The sequence below is a fragment of the Oxyura jamaicensis genome, chromosome 2 (genome assembly GCF_011077185.1).
Source record: "Oxyura jamaicensis isolate SHBP4307 breed ruddy duck chromosome 2, BPBGC_Ojam_1.0, whole genome shotgun sequence".
NCBI classification, from domain to species: domain Eukaryota; kingdom Metazoa; phylum Chordata; class Aves; order Anseriformes; family Anatidae; genus Oxyura; species Oxyura jamaicensis.
The window spans coordinates 9,825,174-9,844,076 of NC_048894.1; the positions used below are offsets into that span (position 1 = coordinate 9,825,174).

The following is an 18,903-nucleotide window of genomic DNA, read 5'->3' on the forward strand; positions in this document are numbered from 1 at the left end:
ACATTCCTGTAAATACGATTCCCATTACAAAAATGGCAAAAAGGAGGCACAGAAATTGTTATTCTATGAAGAACTCCACAGAACATCACTGGAATTCAACACCTAAAGAAGATTGCATAAAGCTTCAAATTTTATTTGCCTAACACCCACTCAAGCTTAGTCCTCTTGTTATGAATCTAAGTCAGAGGGACAATAAAGAAACTCAGAATATTTATCTTGATCATGCTCTACGAGAACATATTTGGGGAAAAGATTCTGATCCAAATGTCTGATTTTGACCAGAAAAATGGCAAAAAATACCTAACTTTAATAATAGATGTAATAATCTATTTGGATAACTCAGAAGTGATGGAACTCTGTGGTGAAATTTTTAGGTGTAGCCTGATGGTCCTTTATGGCTTTAAAACCTATGAGGCATTTGCAGAGCATGGTACTAATTAACTAGATGAAGAATGGCAGAGTAAGGTATTCAGGGTTTCAAAACAATGATCATTGTGTGTTTTTGCAGAAAAATAAATCCATATATGTAATGTTGCATTCATTCTCCACCCATCCCAATAATATCCAACCTATATGCACATCTGATGAAAGGAATAAAGAACTTCCAGTTGTCATATTATGCTAAAGAACATATGTATGAAAATCATATGAAAAATGTGCACACAAAAGTATTTTAAAGAAAATTTCCAGTTAATAAGCCACAGTAGATATTATAAATTCAGAGGAGCAGAGTGCAAGGGCTGAACGAACAAGAAAACTGGCACAGGATAAATGTTTACATACCTATTGTGTATTGTATGAGTACCTAAGTTTTTATTACTCACATAATCAGTGAGAAGAATTACATTTATACTATGAATAATACCTGCTTCATTTGCTTCAGTGGTTAAGCACATTGGCAGGTGCCATACATGTAAAAGGCTTTGACCTACTATAGCTGTGGCTTATGAGAGAATGAAATCTGAAAAACTGCTACATAAAATAAGTTGAAAATATTTTTGCTGCAGGGCTTGAAATGAAATATTAAATTATTCTTTTGCTACTATTCTGAATTCGTATTTTGAACTCATACAACTGAGAGCACTTAATGAAGTGCACTTAATTGCATCACATCTATCCTAGACAGAAATACATTTAAACTTTACATTTTAGGTAGAAGAAAACTATTATTGATTGTAAGACTTTGCTTTGAGGTCACAGAGGGATTCAGAGTAATAGTAAGGAGCATCCTTTGAATCTTTTACTAGCAAAGCATGTAAAAAAAGAATCTTTTACTAGCAAAGAATGTGCACAAATACTGTGCACATTCTATTCTGGAGTTAACAGGAACTGTCATTAATCAATCATTTTTCTTTAAATACTCTTCTGGGTGGGAGAAAAAGAAAGCAGAGATTCTATTGCTGAAGGACACTCCAGATGTCAAGTCATTAATGTGCAAGAAATGTATTTTAATAATGTTAGGTAATTATAAAGCATTTATCAGCATCATTTAAATAGTATGTTCAGCTATAATACTCAACAATTGCAAAGTATATCTTACTTAGGGTACATAAACTTCTTTACAAAAATTCAGGCCGTTCCCTGATTCCACCACTAACACAGAGACAATCAACCACAACAGACACTTGGGAGTTTTATGATACCATGCACTGAATATAACCAGACTTGCACTGTCCTTCTTTCTGAATTCCCAACCCAAGAGAAATGATGATTCCTCTCTGGCTGCTCAGACACTTAGAGTGTAATTAGCAATCTGCTTCAAATAAAAACAGGCAACAACCCAGTACACAGCTGTCCCATGACAAGGACTGTGTAAACAAACAACTTCAGATATTCCTTCCAAATCATCACAAAATCACAAAATCATAGAATGGTTTGGGTTGGATGGGACCTTAAAGACCATCTAAATCCCACCCTGTGCCATGGGCAGGGACCCCTCCCACCAGCCCAGGCTGTTTCCAGCCCCATCCAGCCTGGCCTTGGGCACTGCCAGGGATGGGGCAGCCACAGCTCCTCTGGGCAGCCTGGGCCAGGGCCTTGCCACCCTCTGAGTGAAGAATTTCCTTCTAACATCTAATCTAAACCTACCCTATTTTAGTTTAAAGCTTTTACTCCTTGTCCTATCACCGCACCCCCTGACAGAGTCCTTCCCCAGCTTTCCTGCAGGCCCCTTAGGCCCCGCTGTAAGGTCTCCCTGGGGCCTTCTCCTCTCCAGGCTGAACAACCCCAATTCCCTCAGCATGTCTTCCCAGGAGAAGTGCTCCAGCCCTCTGATCATCTTCGTGGTCCTCCTCTGGACCAACTCAAACAGGTCCACATCTTTCTAGTGCTGAGAGCCCTAGACCTGAACCTGTGAAAGCTATACCAGGTATTCCATTAAAGTCAGGAGCCTGGAATTGATGCCAACTTTCAAGCACAATGTAGTTACACATCGGCTTTATCTGTAAAGACACAAAATGTTCCCTCCACTCCTGCCATTGCTGGAGTTTTTTGCTTCTGTCTCTGGTCCAGACCTCACTCATACCTCAGTTGTGCACTGCTGCTCACTGCAGCTATGCACTTAGCAGCAGCATCAAAATCATACAGATTAAAACTGGCTCCTTTCACATATCCAACTCCAGCAGGAATTTCGGACAAGCAAGCCCTGGCGCTGCAGCTCACCAGGGATCATTACTATTCTCCAGTAACTCCACCTGGGTAAGCCAGGAGCACACCAGCACCCAGTGTAGATGAGGTATGCCCACGTAAGCACCGCCACAGGCACTGGCAATGTTTCTCATGTGCTTATGAGAGAATGTAGGAAAAGAGAGGAGAAAAACAGGGTGGAATAAAAACTCCTTATGGGACAGGGAAGATATTAGTTAACAACCATCCTTTTTTCTGGAAAGAAGAAATCAGAATCATTCCAAATTCCCCTTCTTACATTCCTGAGAGGGATACTGTTTTTTCTCCACTATAATCACTGAATATTTGAGTATAAGGAATTACTCGAGCACAGCATAACCCCAACTTCACTAAGAATATTTGCAAAATATAGAAAATAAAGCAGCTCCTGTCACAACTTTTTGCATATTGGCATTCTGATTATTATTTATATATAAGCAAACAAAAGACCTTGAGATTGTTTGGCCAAAATTGCATTTCTGCTAGATGTTTTGGGAACTGACTGCTTGAGGAGCTCATAAAATGAGATTTTTCTCATGGGGGGCTTCTGGCAAAAGCACTCAATAAATAAACATTTCAATAACAATAGATGCCCTCTGGGGAATTCCTCGTTGTTCATTATGTGTTGGACGAGGACATTTAAACAAAACCAGTAATTATTTGACTGCAAAATATTTTTCAGAAAGACTCTAACAAGACGGTAACCAGCCTGAGAGAGGGTTCAAAGCTGCATAAAATGCACCCCTGGTGCCTCCTAACCAGGAACTTTATGTTAGATAGGCAAGACTGCTTTCTCATGCAGCTGTCAAATCCTCCGCAGCCTAGCTAATATTAATAGCAATTGTCTTTACATCACTCTAAATACCGAGGCTTGCTGAAGTGCACGCTAGCGTTTATGACCAGATGAATTGCAAACAAACCACTGCCACAAATCAAGGCTGGTGTGTCCCTGCTCAGTGGCAGGCGACATCACGCCAGTGCTCATCCAGCCATGCTGAGGAAAGCAACCGCAAATGTAAAACACACCTGAAACGTAAACTAAATCTATTACATGCAATGTAGTGTTTCTTCTGCTCTAACCAAGAGATTAAAAGTGTTAAGTAGTAGCAGCTTTAATCTAGAAAGGCCGTATTATATATTTTTTGTTTAACATTTTTTTTCCGCAACAAAGTGTATGCTACTACAGTTACACCTATGTAAATGTGCAGTTGACTCTACTGACATAAATGAACTGAAACCCACCTAAATAAGATTGTGAGTTTAGAAGGCATTTGGACTACATTATTATAATCACCCCTACCATTTTTTTCAGAATACTTTTTTTATGATGAATTTTTGAATAAAGGTAAGCAACTCTGTTGTCAAGGCCAATAAATGGTGACTTCTCCCTGTGCAAAATGTAATGTCTGTTGCAATGACCTGCTAAATTTATTACTTGAAATTTACTGACTAATTACCCCCTCTGTTGGCTGTCACAACTTCTGCTTTTTTTTTTTTTTAATTTCAATGTCGCCTTCAGCCATTTTTTTTTTTTTTTTAACAAAGACATTCAAAGCATATTGCAAATTGTCACCCTTATGTGCTGTTGTCTTATGTTCTGTTTACCAGAGATGAAATAATTACAGTGTTTATACCAAAATGACTTGAAGGTTGATTGCTGATTTAATAATATTCCCTCCCCTTGGGTTTCTATTTCCCATCTGAAGGTGGGAGGGTGCACTACATGTACAGAAATAAACAATATTCTTTGTTTAAAATAGAAGTATTTCTTTAATTGTTTTACAGACTAACAACATTCCTATTCTATTTTGTCTGTCAGGAAATGAATGATCTGAATAAACAGCGCTGGATCATGATCAATATGGCAAGGTCCGTATTACTTTTAAGCCTTTGGTTATAATTATATTTATGAATGACAGGGTTTGAATCTCCATAAATTATGTACCAAGCTTTGCATGCCCATTCTTTTCCCTCATGTGTGTGTACTTTAGTACTACAATATCATACGGAAGGTTTACTGTGAAATACAGTCACAGTCTATCATACCCCCTAGTGGAAAAGGATTTGAGAAACAAGTGCCAGCATGGTTGTGTGTATTCTTGTAGATGAGACATAGAGCTGATGCCAGATGGAAATTAGTTGAGATTGCACCAGATTTTTAAAAAATACAGGCAGAGTGCTATTTCTCAAGATTGGAGGAAGATGAGGGGATCAGGACTGGATATTGCCAACATTAAACATTGTCTTAATGACCCTATTTCGTAAAACAGAGCTTGCCTTAATAAAGCTTAGATTTGAAATTAGAGTCACCACTTGTCTATATGTTCATTTCAAAATCCTTTAATCTCTGGGGGTTAAGAAAAGCAATTAGTAATGCTCCAGAGGATTGTGCAAAGTAAATTTTATAGCAGCGAAGGTAATTGTCTCAGGAAATGTTTGGTGGGCTTGAACTAATGACTTGCAATGTGTACACATTTCTGTGCTTCCTGTGTTTAGGAATTTGAAGTTTTATGTCCATTGTTTATAATGCACCAAAACCTCCTTTTCACCTTCTCAATTTTGGAAAATTTGAAATGGTCACACTTGTGTAAATGGGTTACATACTATACGTACTGGTTATAAACATATTTATGTCAAATCAGATTGACAGGAAAAAGCTCATGATTAACAGAGGCGCTTTCGTAATGCAGTATGTTTGAATAACATGATTTACAGAGCAAGGCAAAGGCAGAGCAGTGCAGCCGGTTGTCCTTATATAATACATAGAGGGATTAAAAAATGTACTCATGCTATTTTGGGCTCCTTCTGTTATTCAATGTAGCTATAAACCCATCAGTCACTTGATTCATGTCTCGCCAATATTTTTGACCAGAACTTTTGACTATTTTGTGGATCACTGCTTCACATTCTATTTATATTATATAAGCAGGTACTGACTAAAACACAAACATTCCAGAAACCTGTGAATAATGTATTGTGATGAATGTATTGTTAAAACCTGTGAAGAATGTATTCTACAAAATAACTTCCCTGAACTGTTGACTAGCATATATTGATCATCACCTAGACTTATTACTAAAAACAACAACAACAAAACCTCATCTTTAATACCTTTACTTTTAAGAAGTTTGCCTAATTTTCTTTCTGAATGGATCAAAAGTCAATATACAGCCATATCTATTCTCACATTTCTGCTTACATGTATATATTATGCTCATGCGTTACAGACAATGAACAATTAAAAAAATCTTTTTCCTATTACAGCAAATTGAGCTTCTTGTGTCTTGCCAGTTCTTGGAGATGGAAACTCTTATACTGCAGAATGGCACAGTGTTCCACAACATGCTGCATTACTGCCCCAAATAAATTGTCACCCTGATGCACTGATCTCACTGATTCTCATGCTGTGTTTGGGAGTTTTGATAAAAACAGTGCTGATAATTCACTGATATTTTTAGTTCTTGCAGAGCAGTGCTCACACAGAGCCAAGAACTTTTCAGCTTCTTGTGCTGCCCTGCCAGCGCGGAGGCTAGGGGTGCGCTAGAGATTGGGAGGGTACACAGCCAGGACGGCTGACACAAAATGGCCAAAGGGATGTCCCATACCATGTGGCATCGTGCTCAGCAATAAAAGATGGGGAAAAGAAGGAGGAAGGGAGGGGGGGGAGGGGGGGGGGACACGTTTGGTGTGATGGTGTTTGTCTTCCCAAGAAACCATTATGTGCGATGAGCCCTGCTTTCCTGGAGGTGGCTGGAATGCCTGCCTGCCAGCCAATGGGAAGTGGTGAATGAATTCCTTGTTTTGTTTTGCTTGCACACACAGCTTTTGTTTTACCTAGAAAACCTCCTTTATCTCAATCCATGAGTTCTCACACTTTTACCTTTCCAATTCTCTCCCCCATCCCACCTGGGGAGAGTGAGCGAGCTGCTGTGTGGTGCTCAGCCAGGGTTAAACCACAACACGCTCCTTGCTTCCACCCTCTTTAGGCTTCCTGCTTGTGTTTGAGTTTGTCTAGGAGCTCATCGCTCCTCTGTGCAGACCTCCTGGCACTTTTGCCTGACTTCAATTTTTTTCAAATCATTTTTTTTTCTAAATACACGAATGCTCATTTACAATGCAAAAGATGATGAAGGGTTATTTTAAAGATTTCACAATTCAATTCAACTAAGGTGAAGATTTTTCGCTAAGCTGACAATTTAAATGATTTAAAAACTGGACAACACTCAATTTAGAGACTGAAGCTATACTCAGTTTTTCCTATTTTTATTCTTCACAAAATGCAACCTCTGATGATTACTCAAGATCTGTGAATAATTTGCAGAGTTTTAAAATAATTTTTCTATTAATCTGTCACAAACCATGAAATTTGACACTTTCACCACGCTGAGTATATGAAAGTTGCCAGCTTTGCCTGCAATGCAAATAAGGTTCTTAATTACAGTATTTAAAGGAACAAAACATACAAGTGCTATATTTTTTTTTTACAGAAAAAGACTGTTTGGACCCTTGGAGAATGGGAAAATGATCTCAAAGAATTTACTGTGATTTTTTTCACCCTCCATTGATTAAGTTAATAATAAATTTATGTGATTAATATATATATAATTGTATTCTATTTATACTTCCATTCTTTTTTATGCCTTTTGGTCATCTGGATAGTATGCAGCAGTCTTAGGTTTTCAATGTATTTGGCGGATATCAAGCCTAGTTATCTTTAGCACACCTGTGTTTAATGGTGACTGTTGAACTCACATGTAAAGTCTGTCTACTGTGCTGATAGTCACCTTGCCCACAGTTTGACTTTTAATCAGAGTATCATAGAATGGCTCGGGTTAGACGGGATCTTAAAGATCATCTGTCTCCAACTCCCCTGCCATAGGCAGGGATGCCACCCATTGGCCCCATCCAACCTGGCCTTGAACACCTCCAGGGATAAGGTGTCCACAACATCTCTGGGAAACCTGTGCCAGTGCTTCACTACCTTTACAGTGAAGAATTTCCTCCTAATGTCTAATCTAAATCTATCCTCTTTTAGTTTAAGACCATTCCCCCTTGTCTTGTCATTACCTATCCACATAAAGAGTCTTTTTCCATCCTTTTTGTGAGACCCTTTTAAGCAACAGACCCTTTTAATTTCAATAGGAGCCAGATAGGACACAAATTTCTTTGATGATGATTAGACAGCACAACTGAAGACTGGAGAAAACAAACTTTGCTACAGCCTCAATTCAAAAAGCTTTGAAACTCTTAGCTAAAGTACTACTCTGTCCTACTGCTTGCCCTCTCAAAAACCTGTTGGCTTCTCCTTTAGTTCTGAGGATATCAGCTAGAAGATTTGATCCTGGGATTCCTCCACCAGCTGTGAGAGAGAGAATTTGGCATCAACCTACTTCCTTTACAAAGGAGGCACTTCAAGATGAATTTATCAGGATCTTTCAGTCACACCTGCAAAAGTGCATTTGTTCCCACGGCATTTATGGTTTCTTAGGAATACAACCTCTTCCTAGGTAGGCTGTGGTGCAGCTCATGGATTTGGATATGAAATATTTACCAGCTAGGTGTTAAATAGAAAATGTGAAAAAATAATGATTTATCTGTTCAGCATGGCCAGCAGGTCTGTAATATTTATTTCATCCATCTACCCATCCATACAGGTAATGGAGAGAGAGAAAAGTATGCTTGTGTGTAGGTAGGAGATCAAGAAACCAAGGGAGAGGGGTTCAAGAAAGTCATAATATGTATATTTCTTCATTTTGTATATTTCTTTTAATGGATTATTCTTTTAAACAAATCTTTCAAAGAATCTTATCTTAAAAATATATATAACCATTTTCCCTACACGATAATCTTTTTCCATTTCTAATATTAGTTGTGCTATTTGTAAAGCAAGTTTTCGTTCAAGAGTGAGAATCACAGTTCTATGTTTCTATTCTCATATCTGTCACCAAGTTCTGTACCATTTTGGGGAATAGCAAGAAAACCATCTTGAGTTTCAATTTACCCATCTGTAGAATGGAAATAATTACTTGTTAATATGTGAAATGTTATATAAATTCAATAGAATGGCACCTATTCAGTGTCTTGCTTCAGACAAAGCAGTTGATACTCCCTAGCATATTATATTATGGAATTTAATTTTGTTAAAAAATGGATATGATGTACAGACATCATATAGAGAGAAAGCAGAGGAAGAAGAGGTTAAAAACTGATAAACTTTAGAAGCTCACTTATCCATAAAAAAAACTTCTTTTGAGTAGGGACCTATGAGTACAAGTATCTATAACATGGGATTTCATTCTCCTTTTGATTACAAAGGTACAAATCCTCTGATTTAATTAGACTAAATGTTGTAATGGAAAGCCAAACTTAGTACATTTTTATTTATAAGAGTCTCTGTAGATTTTTATAGTCTTTCTATTTTGTCACCTAGAATTCATAAAATGCTGCAGGCCAAAATCCTTCTTGTTATTTTAATATATTTTTACATTTTTCTAGCAGGAAAGTTACAGTGGAGAAGGCAAAATGATCTTGGTTATATGCACATTTATTAAAGAAAAGCACACAAAATATATTATACCTCAGGGGAAAAAGCCACAAGACTAATATATTGCTAAGGCTGAGAAATCACTCATTTTTAAGTAAAGGAATGCAGAGTTGAAACTTCCACCTTATTTCTGTTTCCTTATCTTCATTTCTTTAAAAACTGATGCATCTTTATATTATAAATTAGTTGTCAAATAAGACAATATGTACCAGAAAACACAATGTAATTTCTTATAAAAGCCTGCATGCAATGAGTTACAGCAGTACATTTTTCAGACAATTTGTTTTCCAGACTCATTAAATCTGTAGAAGAAGTCAAGTTTGAATAAAAGTGGTACCATTATTTCTGAGTTATGCTTTTATAACATTTTAAACAAGATTATGCCAAATAGCCTTAGTCTGTTGGTTTGCTATTTAAAATCAAGGAATAGATGACAAATATTTTTCAATTTTTTTTGAAAGTTTTTTTTTTTTTTTTTTTTTATTGAAACCAAGCATAGTAGAGTTCAAACTGAAATAAAAATGTTGCTTAATATCTGGACAATAAATGCAATGCAATGCAGATAAAAATTCAACCTACTGCTAGGCTATTGTATACTACAGCACCATAAGAAGAACAGGATGGACTGTATGTTTTTTTTTTTATAAGCACAATATTTTGAAAATTCCTCTCAAAAGTAAATCTAAATGGTATAGATGGCAAAATCTGCCAATCTAGAAAAAAAACTTTGCAAGAAGATTCACCCACAGGTGTCTAACATAAAGAAAAAATTAATCATACTGAATCATGGAAAAATGAATCATGGAGAGCTTCTACAGTAGAGTGAAGTTTGCATGCTACAGGATGGTACCAAAAGAGAAAGAAACCTAAGAAGACACTGTGCTGCCTGTCCCACCAAAGCTCACCAGGTTAAATAAGCCCCCATCACACTATCCTGCCTTTTAAGCTACCAACAATTTCCTGAGATGTTCACATTTAGAGTGTACATATACCAAATGTCATAATCCATCAGCATGATGAAGTGAAAATACCAAGTACCATTCCAGTGTTTAGGTTCTGGATGACTGAATATGATTAACTGGCTGATTGAGTTTTTCAGGTGTTAAAAAAATATGACAAACATGACAAACAATGAACAAAACCTATACAGCACGATTAGGACACGACAGCAAATGCACGTGTTCATAATGGGTGAGGCTGGGAGCTCCACTCATCAGTGTGCCTACTCAACACTTCTGATTTGAACACATTTAAAGCTTTTCTGAACTTTCACCACTAGGTTTGATTTTCAAACACCTTCCTCAGTCCAAGTTCTTTTTACAGGGATGGTTCGCTGGCTTTTCAGATTGTATTATTCCAGCCCAACTGTCCCAGCCCTTCCTAAGAACAAAGATAATGATAGGTACTGTTTGGCTATGTGAGACCTTTTCTTTGAAGAGGAGGTGGAAAATTTCTTTAATCACAGTACTTGGAAACACATTTTAAGTATGGCAAGAATGTGTTCACAGCTGCCCTCATGATGACCACCCAAATTCAATCTTCTGTTAGATCACTGTTTATATAGAACTGCTTAAAAACATAGTTGATGCTAAGGACATGCCACAGTATAAAAGGAAAAATCAGTCTTGACTTATTTTTTATCTACAGATGCAGCTTATCCCTTTAAAGTGGTGGTGGTTTTGTTGTTGTTTTCTTTCTCTCAAATAATATACTTGATGAACAGTGGCCAAGTGGTAGAGAAAATATATATATATATATATTTCTAGGGGTCTCAACTTCATTGCTAGTAGATCTCAGGTAGTATTTTGCAAACCAGGTATGGTACTCTAAGGACATAAAGGTCCTATCATTATCTTAAATTCTGCCGGTACCATCCAGTTCTGCCTCAGATTCTGATTAAGACTCAGTTCATTTGAAGCCAAGTAATTTCAGGCCTTTTTTTTTTTTTTTTTAATGGAAGCAGAAGATAGCATTGTCTAAATTGACAGCTGACTTCTGGGACTGCTGAGCACTTAGAATGGTAACTGAAGCCAACTAAACTGGTGTCTCAACATGTGGAGTTCTTCACAGAAGAGGCTGTATAAGCTATACTAAAAGTCATCGGACTGGACACCTCGAATTAGTAGATAATATGACATTAATCTTTTCATGTATAAATACGAGCTCTGTATGGTCCTTATAATACACCATATCTCATGTGAGTTAAGTGTATCGATTTATGTTAGTCAAATGTTTTGATAGCCTAGTGAAAAGCACCATAGGAAAATAAACAAAACCTAACAAACAAACAAAACAGAACAAAAAACAACAAGCAGAAATGGCTTTTCTGACCTCAGAGCAGGATTTGAATAATGTGCAGTAAATAACGCCTGAAGCCACACATTGAACAATGAGGATAAAATGGAACATTGAAGAGATGCTCATTAACTGAGCACTTTATTTCCTGCATATGGAGTAAGACAGAGGTCTAAATATATATGTATATATATATATTATCGAGTATTTCAAGACCATATCATAATTACTCGTTATTGAAAGACTGGTATTTTTGGTCAGCTGAACAAAAAAAAAAAAGAAAAAGAAAAAAAAAAAAAAGAAGAAAAAAAAGAACACAATCACTTGAGTTCAGACCGAAATCAATGTTTTTGTTTATTTTGCATTTGCCTTATAAGCCAAACATAATTAAATTTTGAAATGAGTCATTACTTTGAATTGAAAAATTATAGCATTTTACTTTCAAAATGTCAAACCACACTGCTGTGGCTGCTAGAAATTTTGAAAGGTATTTGCCAGCTGAAGTTTCCATACAGTTTCCATACATAGCTTCAGTCAACCTGAATTCTCATTTTTGATATAATACACTATTCAGCTAAAACACTGAGTTCATCTCTAGTCTCAGTGTGGATGGGGAGAACAATCAGGTGAAAGCCGAACAACCAACTTGAGGCTTCTGAGTTTAAGTTTTAGACACTGAAAGCTTGGTGATGTATTTTCTTAACTTTGCCTTGGATATATGACACGTGCAAACTGTACATGATAAGGAATATATTAGTTAAATTTTATGGCTTTGCAATCCAGTTCATATTAGATAATTAGAATCAGCTTTCAAAATCTATTTACATTAGCATTTGAAATTTAGCATAAGTATCCTGTTCATCCCCAGAATTACATATATAGATTATATGCTTATATATAGACAATTACTGTTACACTCCAAAACAAGGGTAGCAGACAAACATTAATGTTTTTATGGAAGGAATACAGGGTGTTCTACTACAGGTTTTCCATTGAAAAATTATGGCACACTTCTTTGTCAAGTTATCACCTCTCCTGGAAAGACAGTTCTTTGAGTACTGTCCATTAAGATGTACAGGTGGAGGAAGCCAAAGCAGTAGAACAAAATTGGAAAATAGAGACACGGCAGTAAGAGATCTTCAATGGCAATAGGGAAAATCATATAAATCTAAAGAGAGAAATAATAAGGAAAAGAAAAAAAAATACAGTATTTCTGCAATATCCATCAAAGGATGAAATATTCAGCAGAAAATTTCACTTTTAGCTGGAGGCTGAGAATGGTAGGATATACAGTCTGAAATACTATGACATCAGAATAATGTGCTTTCTTTCTATGTAAAGGTATTCAGCTAAATTGAGCTGAGCCCCTCCCATTAGCAATGTTTTCAGTAAATATCCCAAGTATAAGAACTTTACATAAGAACATAAAAATGATTTGTATTCCTCTGAGAACCCAAAGAAGTCATGTATGTTTAACCTAGTGTCTTTGATTATAGATTCTGATTTCCACTACCTTCACAGCTGAGCTAACAGATTTCAGTAGTTTTATTATATTTGGACTTTTGTTGATAATCTCTTGGGTTTGTAAGTGTATTCTATAATGTGTGAAGAACTGTAATTACAGGAAGAAGGACAATATTGCATATTGCAGTGGTATTTTTTTTTTTAAATAAATACAAACTCTCCTAGCACTACCACCCATCTGACTTCAATCCATGGTACCAGTCCAACAATCAATCACCAGAGGCATTGGACACCCATAATTAGATTTTAAAATCATAACTATAGTCATTTTACGTCTGCTTGCATAATTACATCAGCATGCTAATATCCTTTTAATGGTCTCTAATGATGTAATAAGAAATAATGGAATTTATTTGACAGCTACATAACCATTAACAAAACATATTAAGCATAACTATTACTTCCATAAAGATTCAGGCTGTATCCAAAAGTGACAGCTAGCATGTTGGATCTTTTCTTCAATGTTGAAGTATTTTTAATTATGTATTCTCCAAATCTATTCCCAATCATCTGCTTCACAGGGTGAGCAAAGTTTATGTCAATGCAAACTTGACAACAAACCAACTGTAGAAGTGGACTGAACGCTCTGGGAGCCAAGCCTGAGGCTACACTGTGAATTGCAGGCCATCGGTTAAAGTTGGCAGGATTGTGAAAGAGAAGATAAGATAAGCTGATTACTACCATGCATCAACTAAAATCAAGAACACAGGAATCGGTAAAAACCCATGGCAAAAGCTACTGTTCACTTAGCCAAACTCCAAGGCAGATGAATATATATATATATATATTTATATATTTATAGGGAAGAATGAAAGATATTTGCAGACAAAACTAAGTAAATGCACTAATGTATTTGCACCTTTTAAATCACGTTTTTTTTTTTTTTTTTTTTTTCAGAGAAAAGGACAAAAACATTTTATTTGAGAATTTAAAGAACTTTAAAAGAACTTAACACTTTAAAATAACTTATCCTCTGTCCTCAGTTCTTCTTACACTATTACTGCTGAATATGATTACTTTGTTTGTACTCTGAAGTTAACTCTTAGGTTCTTATTAAAATGTCTTTAATCTGAAATCTTTGTAATAGTCTAAAATTTTCTGCCCTATACTGTCTCTTCCTCTTCAGAATTCCTGGCAGACTAAAAGAGTTGAGAATTTTAATCCAGGTTCATACTCAGGTCAGAGTTCAAACTAAAATAGTTTTTATTTTCCCATTTCCTTTATAAATCTTTGGTCTCAAGCTTATAGATACTTAAAAAAAAAAAAAAATCCCTGAAAAAAAAAAAAAAGAAAGCTAATAAAATAAAATGTTTCCTGAGAGGTCTCATTCTCATCCTTCAATATGTCAAAGATGGATAAGGAATAACCACGACATCAAGTCTTTCCTGAAACCCCTCTACATGAGGCCATTCAGAAGGTAACCAGAACCTTCAAGTAAATACAGTTTTCCAATAATGGATATGGAGTGATGATGAAAGAACAAATCCAAAAAGCATCAAATCTTTTCTTTGTGAAGTCTTTTTCTAAAACTTTGAATTCTGCTCTATCTGCTGTCTAGATGTCTAGCTCCACATTTCTGTAGGACTTCAGGGGTTTAACCTGAGTCAAAGCACCTTATTTTCTTGAGTAAATACCATTTATTTTGGACAAATTCTTCCCTAACTTGGGATTTGGGATAACCTTTTACAGATATATAAAAACTGATTAAAGCTTTGTGCTGACAGACAGAATACTCCTGTCCTGTTTGGAATTATCACCATTCATAATACAGTTTTAAAATACTGACCATACTATACCAGTAATTTTGGTACTGTCATATGACTGTATGTTAATGGATGCAAAATAAGCAGCTTCCCTAAAGTCACATATTAAAGAAAAGAAAAAGGGTTTTCATAGCTTGCTATTTCACTGGAGGGATATTTTCCATTAGAGAATGAATCTACAGCTTGCCAATTGCAGTGTTGTTGTGATTTATCAAATGATAAAAAAATAACCAAAAGGCTTTATGCTAACAATTAGAAAGGTAGGTGAAAGTGCTCTTGTACTGTAAATGAATGAAGTTAATGAAGCAGAACCCATTGATTCCAGCAGAGAACTTGTTCCATGGAATTATCCCTTTAACTGTACAGCAGACATTGATTTATCTGCTAGTATTCAAGGTTGCAAATTCTTTTTATAATGAAAGCCATAAAATATTGTCATTTTTTGTAATTACAAAACTCAGTTTTCATAAAAAGTACATTTCATAAAATACAAGTAAAAAGTCATTCAGCAATGCAAAGAATAGCTCTAAATATATATATATATGTATGAATATTTTCCTTCTAAACAACTAAACTTTATATGCCTTGTATTTGTCAGGTTTCTAAAAAGACTCTCACCAGTGGTCTATTTCCCAGTATATATTCAGATATAGAAGGGGTAGATTTTTTTTTTTTTTTCTGAATAATAATAAACACTTCCAGCAAAGATGCAACATCTTCAGACTATTGCGTAAAACATAGCATTAAATGATGAATTATATTCACTGGAGATGACAGTTAAGCAAAAGCACAAGTAAGGCTGAGACAGACAATACCCTTCAGCAACCCAACTCATGGGGAAAGGCAAGCAACCCCAAACACTCTGAAACAGGCAGAAACTGGATGTTACAAAAACATTGGTCATTTTCTGTGAACCAAGTTCTTTTCTGTGAACCAGACTTCTTTTCTAGCAAACGGTCACAAGCCACCCACAGCTGACCCTTCTTGTCTGTTACTTCTCTATCAAATTATTTTTACTTCCTGTTTTACGAAGGAAGGAGTAAAATTTTGCAAAGTAAATGCTCCTACCAAAGTGTTTGAAGAAAATCCCAATCTATTTTTTTTTTTTTTTACCAGACATGGCAATTCATAAGCTCATAGCTTAGGTGATTAACATGCAGAACATTTGTCAGTACAGATAACATGAAGAAAAATGGGTTCTCAGCATAGCTGAACTCCCTGTGACTTGTTAAATGAGTAGCTGTCTGGGAGGCATGACCTGTTATGCCACATGCCAGACTGAAATCCAGGGACTGAAGTTCTCCAGTTCTTCTCCATCTGTTGGGAACAACCCATGTTGTTTCCCCCTCAACAACACTAGGTATGATGACCCTTCACAATACTGGCCTTACCCAGATCTTGTTAAATAAGATAGTAATATTTTTACAGCACTTTGAATTGACTGTTTTTCCCTGTGGGAGCATAGGGTTATTTCAGTCTTTATAATGTTTATTAAATAATTTGTTCCTAACTGTGTGTAGGAGACATTACAAAAATCATCCCAATATTCTTTTTTTCTCTCAAATGCTCTCATTAATTTTGACATTAAAGAGTAGTTATTTCCTTGTGAGACAAACCATTCAAAAATAATAAATCCAATAAAGTAAAAAGAGCCAAATTCCATGTACATACTTGACATCATCGAAGGCACTCATCTGCAGCTTCAGGAGATCTGCCACTTCCTTTATTAACTCCAAGCCCTTTTCCACACTCAGGGGGCTGTTGAAAGGGAGCAAGAAAACAGACCGTTACGAAAATGGAACTCATCAATACTTGAGAGGCTAAAAGTCCCAAAAGAGTTATCACCTTGGCCTCTTAGAGCCTGAAAGCCACCACTAACTGTATTCCTGTCACATAGTGATCATGATATCAAGGGAATTGGGATCAGGTGCTTCTTCAGGCATGATGAATCACCTGAATTTTCCAGCAATAAGACAAACAATAAGGTGTAAATGGAATTGTTAGGAAGTGTAATGGGCCCATGATGCAGCAACCAGTTCATCTCAGTCCTCAATAAAAAATGTAATAAAGTAAAAGGACAGAAAGAGAGAAAAGGATTGATGAGACAAGGAGGGAAACAAACAATGAAAGTCAAATTGCAGCTCAGTATCAAATGGACAAGGGAAAAGCATATTTTTAAATTCATTAGTTTTTAAAATGAATCTTTGCCCAGTGAAAGGATACAAAATTATTATGGATTTGAGAGTAAACAATGGAGCAAGGCACACAGTCCAGAGGACACTGATTAGATACATAGGATTTGGTTTGGTGTGTGTATGCACTGCTGACAGAACCCACTGTAAATCTTTTTAACCTTTGTCAATGCCACATTTACATTTTTTAATTTAGAAAACAGGTTGCAATCAAGCATAACACAAGAGGACTGCTATCATTTAAAAAAGCACTTATCTAGATGCAAAATTTATATTTATAAAAAATCAGTTTATTAGAGTTGCTACCACTCTACAGATGTTATGAATGTTGTCCCTAATAGACAGATCATAACTTGTTTAACTGTTGTTCAGTACTGTGAAACCAAATACAAAAGTATTAAGAAAGTAAAAAGAAAAGAAAATGATATCTCAGTGTCTAGTGAGAAAAAAAGATACAACATGCTCTAAATTGTGATTATAGAATTATTCTCAAGTCCCAACACTCATAAAATTAAACCTTACAAGCCTGATACTTATCTGACTTATGCCACTTTAAATCAGAAACAACTTAGATGAAGCTAACCCAGGGGAAACAAGGTTCTGTATTTTTCCTTCAAGGGTTTATAACAAGTAGGAGAAGGAGGTGTCAAAAAAGTACGTACTGTTAGACATGATCTTTTCAACTGGACTAAGGGGGAAAAGATTTTTCAAAGCTCTGTACCTAGGTCATTATTTCTGCTTCACATTAAAAGTTTTTGAATCCAATTTTATAGCACTGTAATCATGGCCACAAATTTATTTATTGTCTGTAATGAGTACCGTTTATTTATTTATTTATTTGCAATGGGTTATGCATACACTGCCCTAAGGGCACCTCTATTTAAATAATGGGATGTCTCGTGGATCTTGGTTAGGATGGAATTGTTCAGCCTCCCTTCATGCTACTAACCCAAAATGCTCAAGAGACCTCCTGTCACACAGGCAGAGGTAGCCCCTCAAGGCACCAGATAAATTTAGAGTTTTTCTAGATGTCTGAGACAGAAATGTTCTTGTCTGAAAGTAACAAAAGAATCTGATTGTTTCTGTAAGGAAAAAAATGTACTATAGATTATTCATAAAACCCCTATATTTCAAGGACTGACAGTGGGTAGAAATGTGATTATTCCCATCACTATGAAAGCAGATTGTCATAGTGACTCAGGGGCTTATGTGTTAATTAAATCTTTTCTCCCAAAGATGTTGGCTTAAATTTTACGGAAATGATTGGTGTCAGCAAGTGGGCTTTTACTGTAATAGCAAGTATACACAGAGGTGCAGGGAAAGTCTGCTGCATACATTGGTGTCATTTTTAACCAAGGGAGTCTTATTTGTAAAAGCTCAACTTCCCATTCCCTGCTTACCCCCTCCTTCCCTGCAAAAGCATTCTCCAACCTCAAAAACAAGGTATGCCACTACAAGCCAATGTAGTAACAGAAATACAGGATGCAATCAGAGCATTTGAATGCTACAACACAGCAAGAATGCTGGAGAGAAAATGAGAAAGATGGTACTGGAAAGCAATTCTTCTGCAAGCCTGAGCATACAGTAGCAGTCAGTAATTTTTATCCAATAGCAAATTAAGGCACACAAGTTCACAAGCTCACATAGGGTATGTTAGGCTAAGAAACTGTCATTCATGACAGCACAGCAGAGCTGCAAAACTGGTACCTGTGTACTTTACAAAGGCATTGTGCTCTCTGTTATCCTCTTTGGTACCAGTATTATTATTGATCACGCTATCACAATTGAAGACACATCAAGGATGAGTAATTTATGCCAGAGTACTTTCCAATATTATTTTTCCAACTTCTAAACACTGCCATATACTTGTACTGCTTATTACAATTCTGTGACAGTTTTACTGTAGATGAGCTGAATATTC

The 18,903-nt window shown here is 36.1% G+C and overlaps 1 protein-coding gene across 1 annotated transcript in view; it reads right to left on the reverse strand.

Moving 5' to 3' along the window:
* Positions 1-18,903, reverse strand: part of PTPRN2 (protein tyrosine phosphatase receptor type N2) — a 641,705-nt gene that overhangs the window by 351,809 nt on the left and 270,993 nt on the right. The window contains exon 10 of the mRNA XM_035319523.1: positions 16,462-16,548. Within this exon, the coding sequence (XP_035175414.1) occupies positions 16,462-16,548 (87 nt within the window). The remainder of the gene's footprint in view (positions 1-16,461; positions 16,549-18,903) is intronic.